Raw genomic sequence first — 17,914 nt, forward strand, 5'->3', positions numbered from 1 at the left:
AACTATTTCTTAGAATGACGAAGCATAAAATGCTATATAAGTATTATTGCATAGTAATTAAGAAATTAGGTATACATTGGAAATGGATGAATCGTGCAAAAGTGGACAGTAGGTATGCCGTCTATTGATACCAACGAAATTATATAGCATGTGTTCGCAATAGTTGATTATTTGAGCCGTGTCGTTTTAGCGAGCACCATTTTATGATCATAAACTACAGAAAAAGTGTTTTTATACTTTTTCGGAGATTTTAATTAATAGAGTGCGTTACCAAATTTCGGCAATGAACGCAGTACTGTGTACTACACGAAATGTTACAGCGTGTTATTCACTTATTCCCTCTTAACTCGCTTATTAAAATAACAATATAAAACATGCTTCAGTAAACATTATTATTTTTATTATTTAGGGACATTAAGATTATCTTTCAAACAGAATCTCCCGTTTACTAAGCAAAAAATAAAAATGAATTTTCTCTATATTAAAATGCTCTAAAAATTAGAAATTTACTTTGTTTCACTTGCAAATTTTTCTTTGGCGATTTGCTTCCGAAGTGCATTGTGATCAGTACGCTGAACCGCGCCGGAATACCTCGGTTCGTTGCCTTTACTTGCTAGTAACAACTACTTACGGCATATTTACTATCTATATAACTCCTATTTGCATTTTCATATGTGGCTACACGTGTTTTACTTGTATAACTGCTTGTATCTAATGATACTTTTCTTTTAATGGAGAAAGTTTTAGGGGTAGGAACTTTTTTATATAACAATATATGTAGCAAACAAGCATGATGCAATCCAAATGATGGCAAGTGCCTAGGTACTGCCGCCCATGGACATCTGTAATCAACACCCGCTTTGTATATCTCCCTTACCAACCGCACCTGTCATCCCAGAATTCAAGGAAGCTGGGGGACGTCTTACCCTCCGAGCACACATTGCGGTAATGTCAACTTTAGAGGTGGGCAGGAAATTCGGGTCTCTTTGCCCAGGCAGATTCTCAGGTGGTCAATTGCTTAACATTGCTGCGTTTACGCACAAATATTTTTCGTTTATGTTCCTGTAAATGTTCACAAATTTTGTGATATGTGAACTTAATTAGGTAGTGGCGCAGACAATATATTTATTTGTACAGTGCATGTAGCACACAGTGTCAGTAACAGAGGACGTGCGATTATCGGCGCCGCGCGGAATGCGGGATCTATCGCGGGATCGTTGAACCGAATTGTTGGATTCAAGTCAAGTTTATGGCTGACATATCGTTACACTACGGTAACTGGTGCTAACATAATGTATTGGGAATCCCGGTGATGACACATCGCACTCAAAATTATATGTAGGATGTTCGGAGAATGGTTCAATTGATACTGATGGTTATATCTGGAAGAATGCCTGTTTAGTGACGGCTCTGTCTGCTTAGTGACGTGCTATTTCTGGATTTTAACCATTTTAACAATATGGTACCGAATGGCTAATTAATTTTACTGGCAATCCCTTCCAAAACCAATTACAAAAACTTGTAGAAGAAACAACAATCAAATGCAAGTACATATATTCTGGTTTAATTGAGTGACTTATGTGAAACCGCGTCTGTTTTAATTCTGACTGTATGCCATCATGCTACTATGATATGTTTCAAAAAAGAACAATTGATACTACGGTACTTGATTACTCCGAAAACCTTCGATCACTAATAAGAAATGAACTTAAAAAGTGGCGTCAAACGTGTTTATAAAATTCTAAGCGACAGAATCTATTTGGGTGCTCTTTTCGTCGCGGCATTTTTTTGTCGCTGATTGTGTATCTAGTTCTTATTAGTGATCGAAGCCGAAAACATATGAATCGAAAGTTTTATCATAAACATGTCTTGTGTTTTTTTTTTATTTTTATCATGAAATGCTTGATATACTTTATGGAATAGTAATCACAAGAATTGTAAAGCATACGGCACACAGTTCCACCCACATAACGGTAGCATGTGGCGGGATGCCGCAGTAATGGTCGCTGGAGGCGACGTGTCGGGAATGCGCGCGTGCGGGAATGCCCGCGGGTAGGGATTGTGATCTCAGATGGATTCATCGAAGAATCGATATTGTTTGCGAAAAACAAAAATTGTAAGATGTTAAGTAGGTGGTGATATCTCTATTTAGCTGTCTATCTTTCTGTATAATCTAGCTCTGATATAAGGAAATCGATATTAGATTTTTTGTATTGTTATTTTATTCTCACGACTGTTGACAGATGATCGTTGTTTTTTCATCGATATATTCCCAGACCAGTAATAAAGTACCTAAATCGAAGACTAGGCAGATAAAATTGATTTACCTATTTGGTATTTATGTACATCAAAATAAAAAAAAAATTAAATCAAAATCAAAAAAACAAAAATCAAAATCAAAAAATCAAAAATCAAAGTACATAAATCGATTACTCACATATCGATTCGATTCATATTCAAAATCGATCTTTTTCGAAAAAAATTAACATCCCTAAGTTTGGGACAACAATACCCCAATATTGACAAACATCGCGCTAGCTATTTTTATTGCCTTTGGTACCATATCGCTCAAAATATTACCGAAACCTTTGCTCATGTTTCAACATTATATTTTTGCTTTGCCGGATGTGTGACCGTCATCCCACTTGTTTATGTATTTGCCTTATTACTATCGACGGGTTTGGCCCTCTTTTATTAACCTTATACATAATCAAGTAATACAATATACAAAATCAAGTAGTACATTTATCTTGGATTATGAATATTGTGATATTATATCAGGTCAAAATATAAATCTGTTTCTTAAATTTACCAGTAATTTTCAAATGGTATGTTTATCCTTAAGTATATTGTTGAGACGGTGCTGTATGGACTTTGGTTTATAATGAACATAATACATAATTAGTTTTATTAACGAGCAAACGTTAATGATGTTGTATTTATGATCTATGTGCTATTTGTTCTTAGAAGATTTATTTCTTGCGCTTCTTGGTGTTAATCATTTGTATTTAAAACAAAACTTATTATTAATATACATAATTATATAATATAGTCCCTATACAAGTTCTATGTAATTGTTACCGCGCACTTTCATAATCTCTTGATTTCAGAATTGTTAAATAAGATTGTGATGGAACCAATCACCGCTACATCTTCTCCCTAGCAACTATAGTATTAAGCTTGGCTGAGGTCACTTACCATTAGATGGACGGCGACCTCATTTGCTTTGTTACAAAAAGTTCCTGTGGACAATATCATCAATGTTGTTTTTTGTAAAAGCGCCAATAGTTTCGACTTAACGATCTGTGCGCAGTAGCAGTAGCTGCAACTTTCCATCAGTTTCCTTGCGCGGTAATGATTGTAAAACAAAAGGTGGTCTCACTTCCGCGACCACGACGCCCACACGGCCATTTCACTCGCCACGTGCTTCGCTTCACAACTATGTATATGTTTACAGTGAAGAATTAATTGTACACGATTAGGAGATTTCCTAAATGTTTAATGCTTTCTTTGAATGTGAAATAAAAATACTTGAGGTTGCAAAATTAGCACTTACTCATTTATGTAATTGTTTTATAAGCTCTCTATGTCTTTCTGTATGTGTAGGTACAGATGATTTTTCTTGGGATGGCAGAATTTATAAGACTATACTATAGACTTTAATGTCGAAAATTTGAATGATTTGAAATATTTTTTCAAGCGTATGTGTCAACATGTCGAATGTCTCATTCTTTGGCACGGCCTGACCGATGATGAGGTGTAGTTAAAGGTGTTTAAATTGTGAGATAAGCTATATTTTTAAGCAGTCGGTTTTTATTATTTTCCCTAAATTGTCGAATATAGCTGATATAAAACATTCCACAACAACAAAATGATTTTTTTGCCATATGCCCCAGTATGAAATGTATATGTAATTGTGATGATGTCAGATATAATTCAATGTGTTCTATGTTTATTCTAACCGTATCATCCAAAGTTTGTTCAAATTATTATGACGTCAATTCTGATAACCAAACCCCGTGAAACCATGTAACGGGTGATAACGATTTGAAGATAATTTTCTGTCGATAAAATTGGCGAGTTTCAATATGAAAGTCTTCATACCTGCAGTAATTGTATTTGTTTTATGAAATTTTGGGATCTTCAGGTATGTAACAAGTAACAATTTTCCTTTAGATACTCTACTTTACGCAATTTGTATCGTAACTGTTAATACTTAAGTATTTTTCTTGATGAACATAGATTAATTTAGGAAATATCTATCTACTTTACACTATTATGGCAAATAGTAATAACCACGTCAACTTATAATTGCGCAGTCATTCGCCTACCACTCATTTTACCATTAGCCCGCTATAATTCCATCGCAAGGCATGGCACAAACGATCATAAACTAACTCATGACAAGCATAACTCAGCGTAAGTGAATATATTATTAACCTGTCCTTGTGTGCCGCCAAGGCCGTTGCAAGTGGTCAGCGGAGCTATTATGGCAACAGCGGCAATTGTGGCGTGGGCCGGTGACGGATGCGCATCCTCCTTAGCGAGGATACCTGTATCCTGCACCGCTGGCGTCTGGGCCTTGAGATCTAATTCCCAATTTCGTCCAGGAGGAAATATTTGGCACCAGTTAGCACCTCCGGATTAGGTGCCTCTGTTTCCTAATGGTTTTGGCGTCGTCAAACTAGTTCAACATACTTGTCGCATTGTATTGATTGTCGCATTGTTTATTCGTCACATGTTGCGTCCATAGCATTCGTCTTATTTGGTTGTTTTTCAAACTCGACGTTTCTACTAATGTTTGTATTTATCGCCATTTCCCTTTATAGTATTGGTAACTTCTTCATATCAGTTTGTTAGGTCAAAAGTTCTGACGACTCTTGTCGTAGGTACATTATAAAAGTCAAGTAGTTCTGGTAGTGCAATCGAAAGCGTAAATGATTCATTAATTCCATACTGCCGGCCGTACGCTCGCCGCCGCCGACTGCCGAGTCACTTCACAGCATAAATGATTCATTTTAAGTCTGATCAATAAGTTTTAGGTCACTATTAAATTACAAAATTGCCAGACTTACCGGATATATACACTATAGAAGTTAGTTTTACTATGTTTTAGACGTTAATGATGCTATTAGCAGGACTCATCTTAAGATATTTTATTGCTTCTAAAAGACAGACCTGTGTGTCATGCATGACGAATTTTATTGTACAGAACTTAAGTTTTTTTTGATCCTCTTCAATCATACGCGGCACAGTTACAATATTTAAATTGAAAACCTTACTAAGGCACGTAAGCCGACGTCATAATTTCAATATTTAATGTTTTCATTAGTGTGCCAGTGTTGTTACTGCGGAACTACACGTCTCATGAAATTCACGAAACTTTTTTAAATTAAGTGCTATGTAGCAATTAACTTAACAAAATGTTTCAATATTTACCAGAGTTTATTTTGTCTTAAACACATTGGCGAATGAAGGTATACTTATGAAGATTTCTATATTTAGACTAAATTATTTAATCTGACCAAATCTAAAATAAAAGTTGTTGCGGCGCACTTATCGAATATTACATACTGCGCTATGTGATGTATACATAGAACACTACCAAATGAATCAAGGAACATTAAGTAACGCGGTCAATTATAAGCAATCCAACATCAGATAATGTTTCCCAATTCCCAAATGGTTGCTTGCCGTGTCCTACACACGTGTAACGAACAATTTGCGGGCTGCCGGCGCGGCGGCGCGCTCCTCCACTTTCACTGCACCGGCGATCTAGATTACCCTCTAGTTACCGCATTAAAGTCCGTGCCAAACTTCTAGTCCGCTCTGAAGTTGTTACGCCCAGGTGTAGTCAAAGATTCAATGGGGTCGAACACAACTACAAGCATATACTTCGTAGCAACAGTAAGGGCACACTAACGCAGCTATGTACCCGTGGGCGAGAACGGGCAGCGGACGGGTGCCGGGGGGTTCCGCGCTGTCTTCGTCCCGCCAATACCTACGATTTGCTGTTGCGACGCGATTCGTTTCTATATTCAGAGTGGACTCGAAATTTGGCGCGAACTGTACAGCATTACACGACCCTCGTCCACCACCGTGGCACTCGCTGCACCATCGAGGACTGAGCAATTCGAAGTAAACGTAATAACTTTAAACATCTCAATTGTGATTGTGGGAGTTTGTTGTCTCTCACGATTACTGCATCCAGGCATTTTTCTTTGTACGGTACACCCGCGGTAATTCGACAATCGTTTTGCAAGGTGCTGTCTGCTTAACGAATTCGTTGGACTATGGAGTACCACCTCCGTCCTAAAGTAGTCTGAAGCTTTTTGAAATAAATTACTTTTAAATATCGGTATACAGTTTTTTAACTTAGTTTAATATGCTAATTAAAACGACCTATAGATTTTTTTATATACATACGTTGTGGTAGGTCTTCCTACGTAATGGATACAAACACTAGTTTAGCTGGTTTAAGCGTACAACGTCGTAAACGCATATAAACTCGTTTTTCAAACATAAATATCAGGCTGGCAAGTTTTCGCTAAAGAAATAATGCTTAACGCTTAAGAATAATGCTTTGGCAAGTAAGTATTCCCTTATTTTTTATATGCATTAAATCTTATGTTATCTTCCTAGTTTCTTAACATGTTAAACAATAAGTATTCCATAAAATTAACCTATTAGGAAATAAAAGAAAGCTTCTTTATTATGCTCGTTATTTATTAGATTACTTTTTGCCAACTATTACTAGATTACTTTTACTCTAACAATATGTTCCCCAGTACCGGAACTTTTAAACTCTTGAAAAAGTACCGTAAGAAATGATTACAATTAAAATGCCACTTGTTTTACCTTCAAATCTGTGGTTGTATCGTAATTTGCATACGATGTGCAATATCTGTCCCATTAGTATTTATGTCTCGTTTTAATTGGTTCCTGTTGTAAGAACTCGTATTATCAGTAGGTACTTATATTAATTATTCTCTATTATTTCTCATATATATTCATTCTCTTATAAATTGAAGTTGCGATATGTGTTAAATAAAAATCATACACCTTGATGAATTGTTCCATTGCTTTCCCGTAGACGTCATAACATTCAAGTACACGTGCTGTACTAGATCATTTAACAGAATTACAATATTTTCTATGAAAATTAGAGAATATATAATTCTCTGTAAAATTTATTTTATAGATTTATCGCAAACCATTATTAAAGGTTCCACTTTCTCTAAGATTTGTCGCTTATGTGATATTTCAAACAAAATCATACTTTATTAATTTTCATCATAACATTTGAAACATACATTCCAAATATATTAATACAATCTGTTCTGAATACATAACTAATTCTCAAAGTTTATTTACGTGCAGGTCGATGGCGTCTGGTTCAGTTAATTTTGATCTACTTTTAGACCTGTAGATCGGCAGACTGTAGATTATTAATGGATTATTACTAATCCTGTACTGATGTAAATCTTTATGCTTATCTTTATTAATAAAATCATAAAGTATTTAAATTTATAATTTTCAAAATCACATCTTGCTCTGTTATAAATTAAATCTTCAACAAAATGAATTGACTAACCGCATATTTTAAATCAGTTATTATTTTTACATCAAATGATGTAAGCAAATGCTTCTCGGTTGATCTTATCAACCCATCACATGTTCCAGATCTGATAATACAAATTAATTTAATAAAATTTGTGTTAAATGAAATCTTTCTTCTTACCGATTATGTAGTATTGCAGTACTCTATCAGGTGACATTTCGCAATGCCTCAAAATGTAACATTTCGCGCGATTGCACAGCCGTACCGTGCATGCATTTACAAATCGCATGACATTGGTCCGCGTCAAGTGAGATAAGGCAATTCGTATAATAACGATGAATTTCTAGTACATAACTTTTATTTTTGAAAAGTCAAAGTTCTGGGGTTTGAACGTCGGACCCCCTGAATGAAAGGTCGAGTTTGTAACCACTAAATTATTTTCTACCCATGCCGATTTTCAAGTAAATTGTCTAGTAACATTTCACATTGTTCTGCACATACACGTTGTATTGTCGCACGTAGGCACAATGCACCTCACGTAACGTGAAAGTTTAAATTGAATCTATAAATAATTTTAACGGTTCATTATTCATCGCCTCGCTCTATTTGTCGGTCAGAGGAAATATTACTTATAGTTTCCTTGCAACTAATTATTACACTTTTTGTCAGAGATAATCCATCACAATTGGCTGCTCCGCAAAAAATGCCTTCGGTCAAAACACCGTGACGCGGCCTTCTGTTTCCACTGTCTGCGCCCACTGGCCTACATTCTATTGTTCTGTATACATTCAATCGATCCTTGAACTAATTGACACTAAACGTTATGTATCGACTGTTGTCGCATCTCACAATATCGCATCAATTAAATTGTTATGAATCTCATAAAATCTCGAAGTAAATACCTTCTTTGGACGGTGATACAAACAGTATGTTTCGATCGGCAGGGTACTGCCGTAACACCAACATCTAGCGTAAAGCAGTTCTTCGTTTTGGTGGAAAGTTGTAGTTGTCGAATTGCCGATTAACATAAGTGGCAATTTTGTTAGTGTTTAAGAATAAGAAGAGGAGGCACCTGTGATCGGATTCGGGTAAATCTATATGGAGTTGGTTACAGATATTTAATTACCAATTACCACAGACTTGTATCTCGTGTCTGGAGGAGGACAGTAGACTGCAAACTTATTTGCTACTTAAACCTCAATTTAAAAATCACATAATGTGCCAAGGCATGTAAATAGAGTAAACATACTATAATAGATGTAAATGAATGGCACAAGAAATATTTGTACGAAACAATTCGCCGAATGAAGCGAGTAGTGCAGTGAATAGGCGACCTTGTGGGCGTGATCCGAGATAAAGCTATGTCCAGTACAATCCAGAGCTATTTGTGTCATTTATCACAGTTATGTTCACTCCACTCACCTCCCAATTTGCTGAGGTGACCGCTATGTCTCTGGGTGGGATCTCTTCATAAGTGCTGTCAGAAAGGGTAATATATTCTTAACTAAGTAATTTAAAAGTGTAAATCCCGTTATGTAGCGTGCTAAGCCTCTATTGTGAAGTGTGGTAAAGTCGTCTCTACTGTGCTCACTTGACAATAAGTAATTTTACTTTCTAAAGTACATAAATGGTATGCAAAATTATCTTTTCGAATAAAAACTAAAATCTGATTGATTTTATTTGTAAATATTTTAATTCAATTTTTTTTAATAGTTATTATGTAATGATAATATTTTTATCATCTATTTGTTGTACTTATAGGTATGTAATAGAACTGCATTGACCCTAATTCCGTGTCATTGTCTATTATTTATGAAACATTATTGAGATTCATGTCACTTTTATGAGTATCAAGTTTCATGTTGTATATCTTTTTGTTTGTTCATTGATGTTCATTACTTGGTATGTACATCAATAAGGAGAGTATAATGTTACATCATGTAAATATCACATGTAATAAGGATCTTCTTAAAACTTCAAAAACTCTTTATGTTATAGACCAAATTATAAACTATCAAAATAAATACGTGTTCCACATTACTGCCGTTCGAATATAAATTCTCATTATTAATCGATCGCATACAAATACATCGTGACTTATTGATTAGAATTATTTTTCTTTCAAGGTTGCACATTTCAGGGTGGTCTTAGTGGTATTGAAATATGAACTTGTTTGCATTTTGGACACGTACGCTCTTTAAGCGTTCTCGTGTCCACAAATAGCGATCTCAACACCATTCATTTAGAACTTAATGTTGATGTTTGCTAATAATCATTACCTAATAGTTTGATACAATTTTTCTAATAATTTTATGAGATTTAATTTCATTTTCTCCATTTGTATGTGTTTAATACTTTAACGTTCATGAAAATTGCGTTATTCCATTTTTTACATATTTTAAATAAAATTTCTATGTGAAGGAATACATGAATTTTTAGGTACCTATTGGTAGTTGTTATCTATTTTGTACGCCTAATATATATTGATTTCAGTAGTTTATAAAAGAGTTAGTTTTATATAAAATAAATTATGTTCATTGTTTATTTGTCTTAAGAGTACCTAAATGCCCGGAGGTTTTGTATTATTTAGGTTACGCTAAGCAGAATACTATAATACAGGAAGTGGTAGTCTTTTTACCGACCGCATTTGGAGCGGCCGGCGCGCGGCGGCCGGTTTCATTGAGTGCACTCCGTCTGCGGAATAATTGCAGTTACGTGATCCGCCGCGCCTGATATAACGCGCTCCGACGTCTATCGAAACTTTATCAATCGCCTTTTACTAACACCTTTGCGTAACTACAATTACAATGAAAACGGCCACGATAATCGACAAGATTAAATTATAAGTAGGTAATTCTGAAATTAACCAGAATTTTTTGTCATGATTTCGTTGAATTATAGCGTTATTTTTTATCGGTATGGGTAAGACTTGTAAGTCCGTCTAGAACAGTCACTGACTCCTTCGACCTTTAGCATGATGTGTTACTTGCGTCTGCTATTATTAGTACTTGTGTATGTTCGTTTGTAATGGCTAATTATGTAAAGATATACATCTTTGTAGATTTCTTATGAAAGATTAAATATGTAAATACAACTTAATTTATATTAACAAGTTGGTACTATTTTCTTTCCAGGAGGCGCTTTCGAAGGCGTAGAGGATCAAGTGTCGCCGTTCGGGTACGGGCGCGGCGAGGGCGTCGACGCCGGCCATGGCGATCCCGAGTGGATCTGCAGCAAGGAGAAACCGCGATACGACGAGATCTTCATGTCTCTAAACCCCATCGACGGGAAGGTCACCGGCGCCGGTACGCACTTACACACCAACCTAACACACCTGCTCAGAACTCACCCGCACCTCCGCGGCACACTCGTCCTCGACGCCGCGCTGCAAGCGCTGCTCTCTACCACACAGAATTGTTCCCAACTTACCGAGCTGTGCATGGCTTTAAAACGTAAGGACGAACAGAATCCGGACGAAGGTTTCGAAAAAATCGCAGATTCACTGACCGTTGCGACGCAAAATTGCAACATACTCTCCCAATTTTTACTCAACCAATCTTCGCTGAACTTAAGCAATCCCAGAATATCTCCCGCTGTGTCCATACATAGTCTCAATGAATCACTGGCTCTAGATGACCATACTGTTGACAGTGAAAACGAATCTAGCAAACATGAATGTAGACACGAAGTAGGATCTGAACAAATCGACGAATCAGACACCGGTCCAAAATCAGAGACACTTCCCACTTATAATTTGGAAATTCCGGAAGAGTCATCCATTTTTAGTTTTCGGTCAATTTTCCTTTCTATTAAATTCGTATTCTTGTTAGTTCTGAATTTGATAACGATACTGATAACTGCAGAATTTCTGTTTATCGGAACCGTGTACTCCCTCACCGGCGAATCGTTTATCGAATTCAGTGTCGCCAAATCGCCTGTCACTTGGTTCGACAAAGCCAAGGTTTTGACATTCGGCCCTGAGGAAGAAACTATTCGCATATACTCTCTATTCCAATTGTTCTATCGAAATAACATTGTAAGAATTTTAAAACATCTTACATATAGCATTGAGAATAAGATATTAGGGTGAACTTCTAGATTCGTTGCGTTGTAATTAAATATTCTATGCTTAATATTCTGCTCGTCCTTACGTTTACTAAAAACATTAAATTATTGCTTAGATGAAATATTTAAAGTAAGCGTTGTCGCAGATGAAATCTGACATACTCGTATTATTATAATAGTATTAGTTATATTTTGCTCAATGTATATCAATAATATTAGTTAATCCATCAACCCTTAAAGTTCATTCTTGGACCGCATGATTTTTCTCAAAATGGGGGATTTGCTACCCGTTTGTTTGTGCGTATTCACTGCTCTCTGTCTCTTCATCCCCTATAAGTTCTTATAAGACTTCGTAAATACTTGGATTAAAGGAATTAAAATTATAAGAGTTTGTTTGAAATGCCAGACGATGTCAATATGGCACACATTTTTTTTTAATTCTATTTTTGTAAATAAATGTTACTGTTATAATCTATGTATTGATCTTAATATGTTACCCAAGTTTTTATTAATACATTGAATTTCAGTTTTAACAAAAATGGTTCTAAACTGAAATAGACTAGATACTCATTTCACTCGTCCATTCATATAGAACTGATGACGGCCACATGCCAGTCATGCTTGTGACCGCTTGGTAAGGTTTAGCTGACTAGCGTTTGTTCAACAGCGGCGAAAACGGAGATGGTGAAGTCGAAGCTGCCCAACTCCGTGCTCGGTAAGATCTGGAAGCTGTCGGACATCGACAAGGACGGCTTCCTGGACGACGACGAGTTCGCGCTCGCGATGCACCTCATCCGCGTCAAGATCGACGGCCACGACCTGCCCGCGGACCTGCCGCCGCACCTCGTGCCGCCCTCCAAGCGCAACTGAGTCTTCGCTTCTCTCGAACCATTCAAATCAGTTAACGATAAGTAATAGTTGAGAGTAACGCTTCCGAGCGGTGTCGAGTCCTCGTACGTCCTCAAGATTATTCGGCCTAGTGCAAAGGTACGTTTCGTGTAGCGAGCGAGCGCTTCGCCGCAGTGTTCATTCTGCACTAACATCGCGTTAATGAACAATGTTACTGCACAGTGATGTTATTTTTATGAGCTTAGGTGCAAGCAATAAGCTAATAAAATAACCGTTATCGAGTAATGGCGCGGTGTAGTGATTGTAAAATATACTGTAATTAAATAGGAATGTTCTAGATGCTTTACTTTGGTAATAACTGTGCAGAGTGAGCGCTGCGTCCGCTTGAAACGATGAATCCGCTGTATTTTTAATATTAGCACAATATCATACTTTGTTGGGTTATATTTCTGCATGTTAAAGTCACGTGTCATGTACTGACACTTAAGTTTGCATAAATTTGTTAGGAAATTAAGCGATGTATCGATTTATACTTGTTGAGGTTGGGCTGTGAATGTAAGTTTTCCCTTTTCATTTGAACCTGTGTGGCAGAGGGCGCTGCGAGCGGATAGCGAACAAAACACGAATACTTCATGTTGCATGTTACGTAATACATTATATTGAATTTCTTGTACACGGATAGTACTTTATCTCTACTACACGCAGGCATATGGTTGCAATACAGTAAGCATAATGAAAGTTATACAAAAATTTTATTTAGTTTTTTTTTAGGCTTACGTAATGATATATTCAGAATTATTTTTATGAGAAATGCGATAGCTCCGGCGTCGCTAGCGCCGGAGGAGACAGTAGCCAATGTGTAGCTTTACTTAATTTATTCAGCGAGTTTGTTTGGTGCTGCAGAGTTTACATAATTATTAATTATATTATCGACATGTTATCATTATTATTATTCGTCGATTTATTTTAAGTACATTTTTCTTAAATAGATTTCGCAAGTAGGATTTAGATTCTTCTAAAAATGAAAATTATTTAAAAGTCATTTATTTTATTCGATTCATGATTTTTCATTGACATTTTATTAGTAATAATTTTATGTAATAAGTTGTTCCTATTAGTGATGTCCGGGCTTTACAATAACAAAAAAGTATTAGATAACTACCAGCTGTAGACACCGGAGGCCCCGCGCAGATCTCGTGCACGCCTCGCCGTCCTAACGCTAAACCTTACTTTACTTTTTTAACCAGTTGATACTTCTTTTTTCGTACATATTTTTTTGATGGAAGTGCTTAAAAATAACACAATAATAATTGGATATTTACACTTAAGCCTGAATGATGGCGAAAGGTATATTTTAGTATGAGAAATCAGTTGCGTTTCGTCGTCATGTCATTATCTTGTGTGGATTCAAAATCCTAATAAGTATTTAGGTAATCCTTTATATTATAATAAATGTTTCATTGCATACATTGTATTTTTTATTGTTAATCTATTTATTGAATATTTTTTGATTATTATACTAATAATAATGTAAGGAAAAAAAGACTCATCGGTACTTGTAAGACTGCGTGTAATTTTAAACAGGCGCATCGGGCAGTAACGATTAGATTTTCCGCGTTGCTCAAGTGGAGCACTCAACTTAATTGAGTAATTCAGCAGTAAAGCATGATGACTATGTTATAATTAAATAAAATATATTTAAAAAATAGGCGTTCGAGGCGTGCATTAAGATTTTCAAAATTTCATTTGTACTTAGAGAAGTAGATCTACTCAAATTTCTTTGTAAGTTTTTGATCATCTCCTCTCCCATTTGTTAACATTTTTCTATTGTTATACGAGTTCAGCATTTATTAAATAGAAACTTCACTATTCACAGTGCCTTTGCTGTTGTAACGTAACTATGTAAGGGTCGCGGGGCGTCCCGCGGACGGCCTCGCCTCGCTTCTTCTGAGAGTTATAATATGTAAATACGTAATTTTGTATGTGTTACATTTTTTGGAATGTATTTTAGCGTCTCGTTCAGTGACAACATGAGAGTGGAGTGCTTAGCGTTTGTGTAGCAGACTGGGATTTCTTGTACTGAATGAGGTGCATAATATTTTTACATTTGCTACTGTGTGTACATAAAGATATTAAATGTATTTATCATAAATTATACACAGAGTGTAATAAATAGTTAAGAAAGCATTTTATTTGTTTTATTTGTCTATTATAAAATATTGAGAAGATAAGAGGACATTCCATCCATCCTACAATTTGTCCAAGATTAGTTGCAACACCTAACCCTACCGGAAAGAGGATATTGATCAACTATATTACTCAGCTGTAAATTAGGTGCGGAGACACTCATAAATAATTTTAATTATTGATTTTTGCTTACCTATGGAGTTTAAAAGATTATTTCAGAGTTTTTGATTTATATATCATGGAAGTTTATGTACAAAATGGTTAAAGAAAACAGCATGCAAAATTTTGACATTTAAGAAAAGACTATTGCCTCTTGATGTCTCCACCCTCCCAAATTTAGAATAGAATATTTATTATCTTATATAATATTTACTATATTATATACCTAGAAAGTCTTACCTTAGCCAGAGACAAATAGTATCATAAAATAAAAGGTATTGTAACTTATAGGCCCCGATGTGGATACTGTGTTGTACCTGCCACTATAAAAATATAAGAACAATAAACCCAACTGTAAAAATATTGCCTATGTTATGTTAAAAAATTCGATAAATCTAAAGTTATATAAAAATCCATTAAGTGTTTCGAATGAAGGGCATGTTAAGTATGAGACGTACACACGGTCATAAAACATTATCCTTCAGTCGGGTAGAAATAGCATGTTTTGCTGTTTGTAGCAATATACAAACAGCAAAACATACAGCAGGCTGGTATTGTGTCTGCTATGCCATAAGGGTCAGGAATTAAATAGGTAATATATTTATTATTCTTATTTGTTTTTTAAGATAAAGACAAGGTTTAAATATTTTTTTATTAATAAAACCAATAATTCTTAGTTCCAAATACTTAAATGTTAGAGCAGAGCCAATCTTACACCCCAGACTAACATTAATTTTTGATACATTTATAATTTTATTTCTTTAAAAATATATTTATTAGCAATACAGTAAGTACTGCATCTGAAACATGATGCAATACTATACTGTACTATACTGCTAAAGTAGGATATAGTTATGATAGATTATACCTAAAAATGAAACTAAAATTAAAATTGCATCACACTGTGTCAAGTAAGCTAACAATACCCACACTTCGAAAATAGGGCATTTACTGATTACACTGATAGTAAATACTTCATAATGACAACTTATTCAAAACTTTGATTGAGCTCAATAAATTAAAAACAGTTCACGAGCAGTGAAGGTTGAAACTGTAGATGTGATTTACTCATAATTTACAACATATTCCATAGAGGACAATAGTAGATCAGGATTAGGCACCTGCAAGATGGTATCAACTGCATAGAATCTTATAAGTAAGGGCACACTCATCTGGAATAGTTTACTGCGCGGGCGGAGGGTTGGGGGGCCCGTCGGGGCCTGGCGGGCGCACCTGGCGCCGCAGGTGCTCCACCAAGTCGGGGTTGGCGCTCTGCATGTGCTGCGCTAGTGCCTGCCCCGCTTGGATAAGGGCGTCCATGCCGCCCGCGCCATTCCCCAGGTTGTTGGTCAGGTTGGTGGCGCCCATCAGCCCCGAGATGATGTTCTGCATGTTAGGGTCTGACAGCATCTCGGACGCCATGTTGAGCAGCTGCGGATTCTGCAGCAGGCCGCCGATGTCCATCTGGCCGGCGGCCTGGCCGCTCTCGGCGAGTCGCTCCTCGGCCAGCTTGAGGTTCTGCTTATAGGACTCGTTGTCGGGCTCGAGCTGCGCCGCGCGCGCGAAGGCGGCGCGCGCCTCGCGGTGGCGGTCCAGCACCGTGAGCGCGATGCCGAGGCGGCCGTGCGCCTTGCCGTAGTTGGGCTGCAGCGCCAGTGCCGCCATGCAGTCCGCCACGGCCGCCTCGTTTTGCCCGAGCTTGAACTGCGCGGCGGCTCGGTTGCAGAAGAAGACGGCGTTCCGCGGGTCAATTTCTATGGCACGCGTGTACTTCTCGAGCGCCTCGCGATATTTTTCTGACTTCATCAGCTCGTTTCCCTCATTTTTCAGCTTTTCGGCTTCGGCCTTACTCGCCTCTACGCCGCCTTGCTGCTGCCTCACCAGCTGCAGGAGGTCGACGCCCCGCGCCAGCTCCTCGGAGCTGAGGTCGAAGGCCGCCCTGACGCACTGAACTCCGACCTCCAAGCTTTCTTTTGAGTCCGAATTTAAAGTGTTACCTTCAAGCTGTTGATTCAGGAAGTTCACTATACTTGCCGCCACGATTTTCGCCTCGTCAGACATTTTTTACGATTATAACCAAAAAAATTAATAAAAACGTCAGAATCGAAGTCTTTCAATTAATTATATTTTTGAAATATTAAAATTAAATGAAATAAATGCGTATTTATGATGAAATAGCGCAACTATGACATGACAAATTGACAATTTTGACAGTAGTCGGCCATCATTAATTTAAAACTTAAGATTTAAGAATGATTCGGACACAAGGTTTTTAGGTCACCCATAGACAAGCATATAAAGCCCGGTCGCGGAGCAGAAAGAATTTCGTACAATGACCCTAATTACCCATCTCTGTCATTCGTGCGGAAATATTTGCCATCCCGGTCGCACAAAAGTGATTATCGCCGTTCGCAGAAATAACAGATTTTTATCATTCAAAGGAATAAAGTCTAAATTATTTTATTGTTGTTATGATGAAAAAGGGATAAATAAATAATTTATTATTGGTAAATCTAAGTTTCGATTATTTGAAAGTTTATCGATTATGGTTTCTTCCGGATCGACTATGGTTTGAAGCCGCAAGCTGTAGCCGTAAAGTATCGTAAAATTACCAGACGGACATAATATTGCAACAACGCCTTATGATACTTTTTGATGTAGATTTTTTTTTCTGGACACATTTTACCTGAAATAAAATGTGCAATACAATTTATAAATTTTACTAATTATTCTTGTATATAAATTATTGCATTATTTTACGTTTAGAAGTATTCGACTTTACAAGTACGTGTTAAACGTTCAAACAAAGTTAGTTCAAAACTTAAATGACATAAGGATGGAATGTGTCAAAATAAGCCTATTAAATTGTTACGAATATCGCTTAAACTTCGCTTTTTTAGATTTTATATTATAATTTAAATTAGTATTTTCTCACTCTACCACTTTGTAATACTTTATAAAGATGTACTTTACAGAAAATGTTTCTAACCTCTGGCAGTTGGTCACAAGGTCATTGTACGAAATTCTTCCTGCTCGGCGATCGGGGCATAGCATTTTTTTGTTGTAGCCTGACTAACTTTTCTGTGCAGGTGG

At 36.6% G+C, this 17,914-nt stretch overlaps 2 protein-coding genes across 2 annotated transcripts in view; one reads left to right on the top strand and one right to left on the bottom strand.

Moving 5' to 3' along the window:
* The window catches only part of Past1 (putative achaete scute target 1), a 29,755-nt gene extending 15,966 nt beyond the window's left edge, over nt 1–13,789 (top strand). The window contains exons 2-3 of the mRNA XM_073077526.1: nt 10,696–10,866; nt 12,294–13,789. Of these exons, the coding sequence (XP_072933627.1) occupies nt 10,696–10,866; nt 12,294–12,496 (374 nt within the window). The 3' untranslated portion in view covers nt 12,497–13,789. The remainder of the gene's footprint in view (nt 1–10,695; nt 10,867–12,293) is intronic.
* Nucleotides 13,790–15,459: 1,670 nt separating this feature from the next.
* On the bottom strand, nt 15,460–17,067 carry LOC140745588 (small glutamine-rich tetratricopeptide repeat-containing protein alpha). Its single transcript, XM_073077527.1, has one exon. The coding sequence runs from the start codon at nt 16,880–16,882 to the stop codon at nt 16,004–16,006; it is 879 nt and encodes a 292-aa protein (XP_072933628.1). The 5' UTR covers nt 16,883–17,067; the 3' UTR covers nt 15,460–16,003.
* Between the last annotated feature and the right edge of the window lie 847 nt (nt 17,068–17,914).

This window comes from Epargyreus clarus, unplaced genomic scaffold, assembly GCF_041222505.1.
Source record: "Epargyreus clarus isolate Ecla_fem2 unplaced genomic scaffold, WU_Ecla_fem_2.2 ptg000010l, whole genome shotgun sequence".
NCBI classification, from domain to species: domain Eukaryota; kingdom Metazoa; phylum Arthropoda; class Insecta; order Lepidoptera; family Hesperiidae; genus Epargyreus; species Epargyreus clarus.

What these genes read in the sequence shown, in the direction of transcription:
- LOC140745588 (XM_073077527.1), bottom strand. Translation starts at nt 16,882, where the DNA reads ATGTCTGACGAGGCGAAAATCGTGGCGGCAAGTATAGTGAACTTCCTG.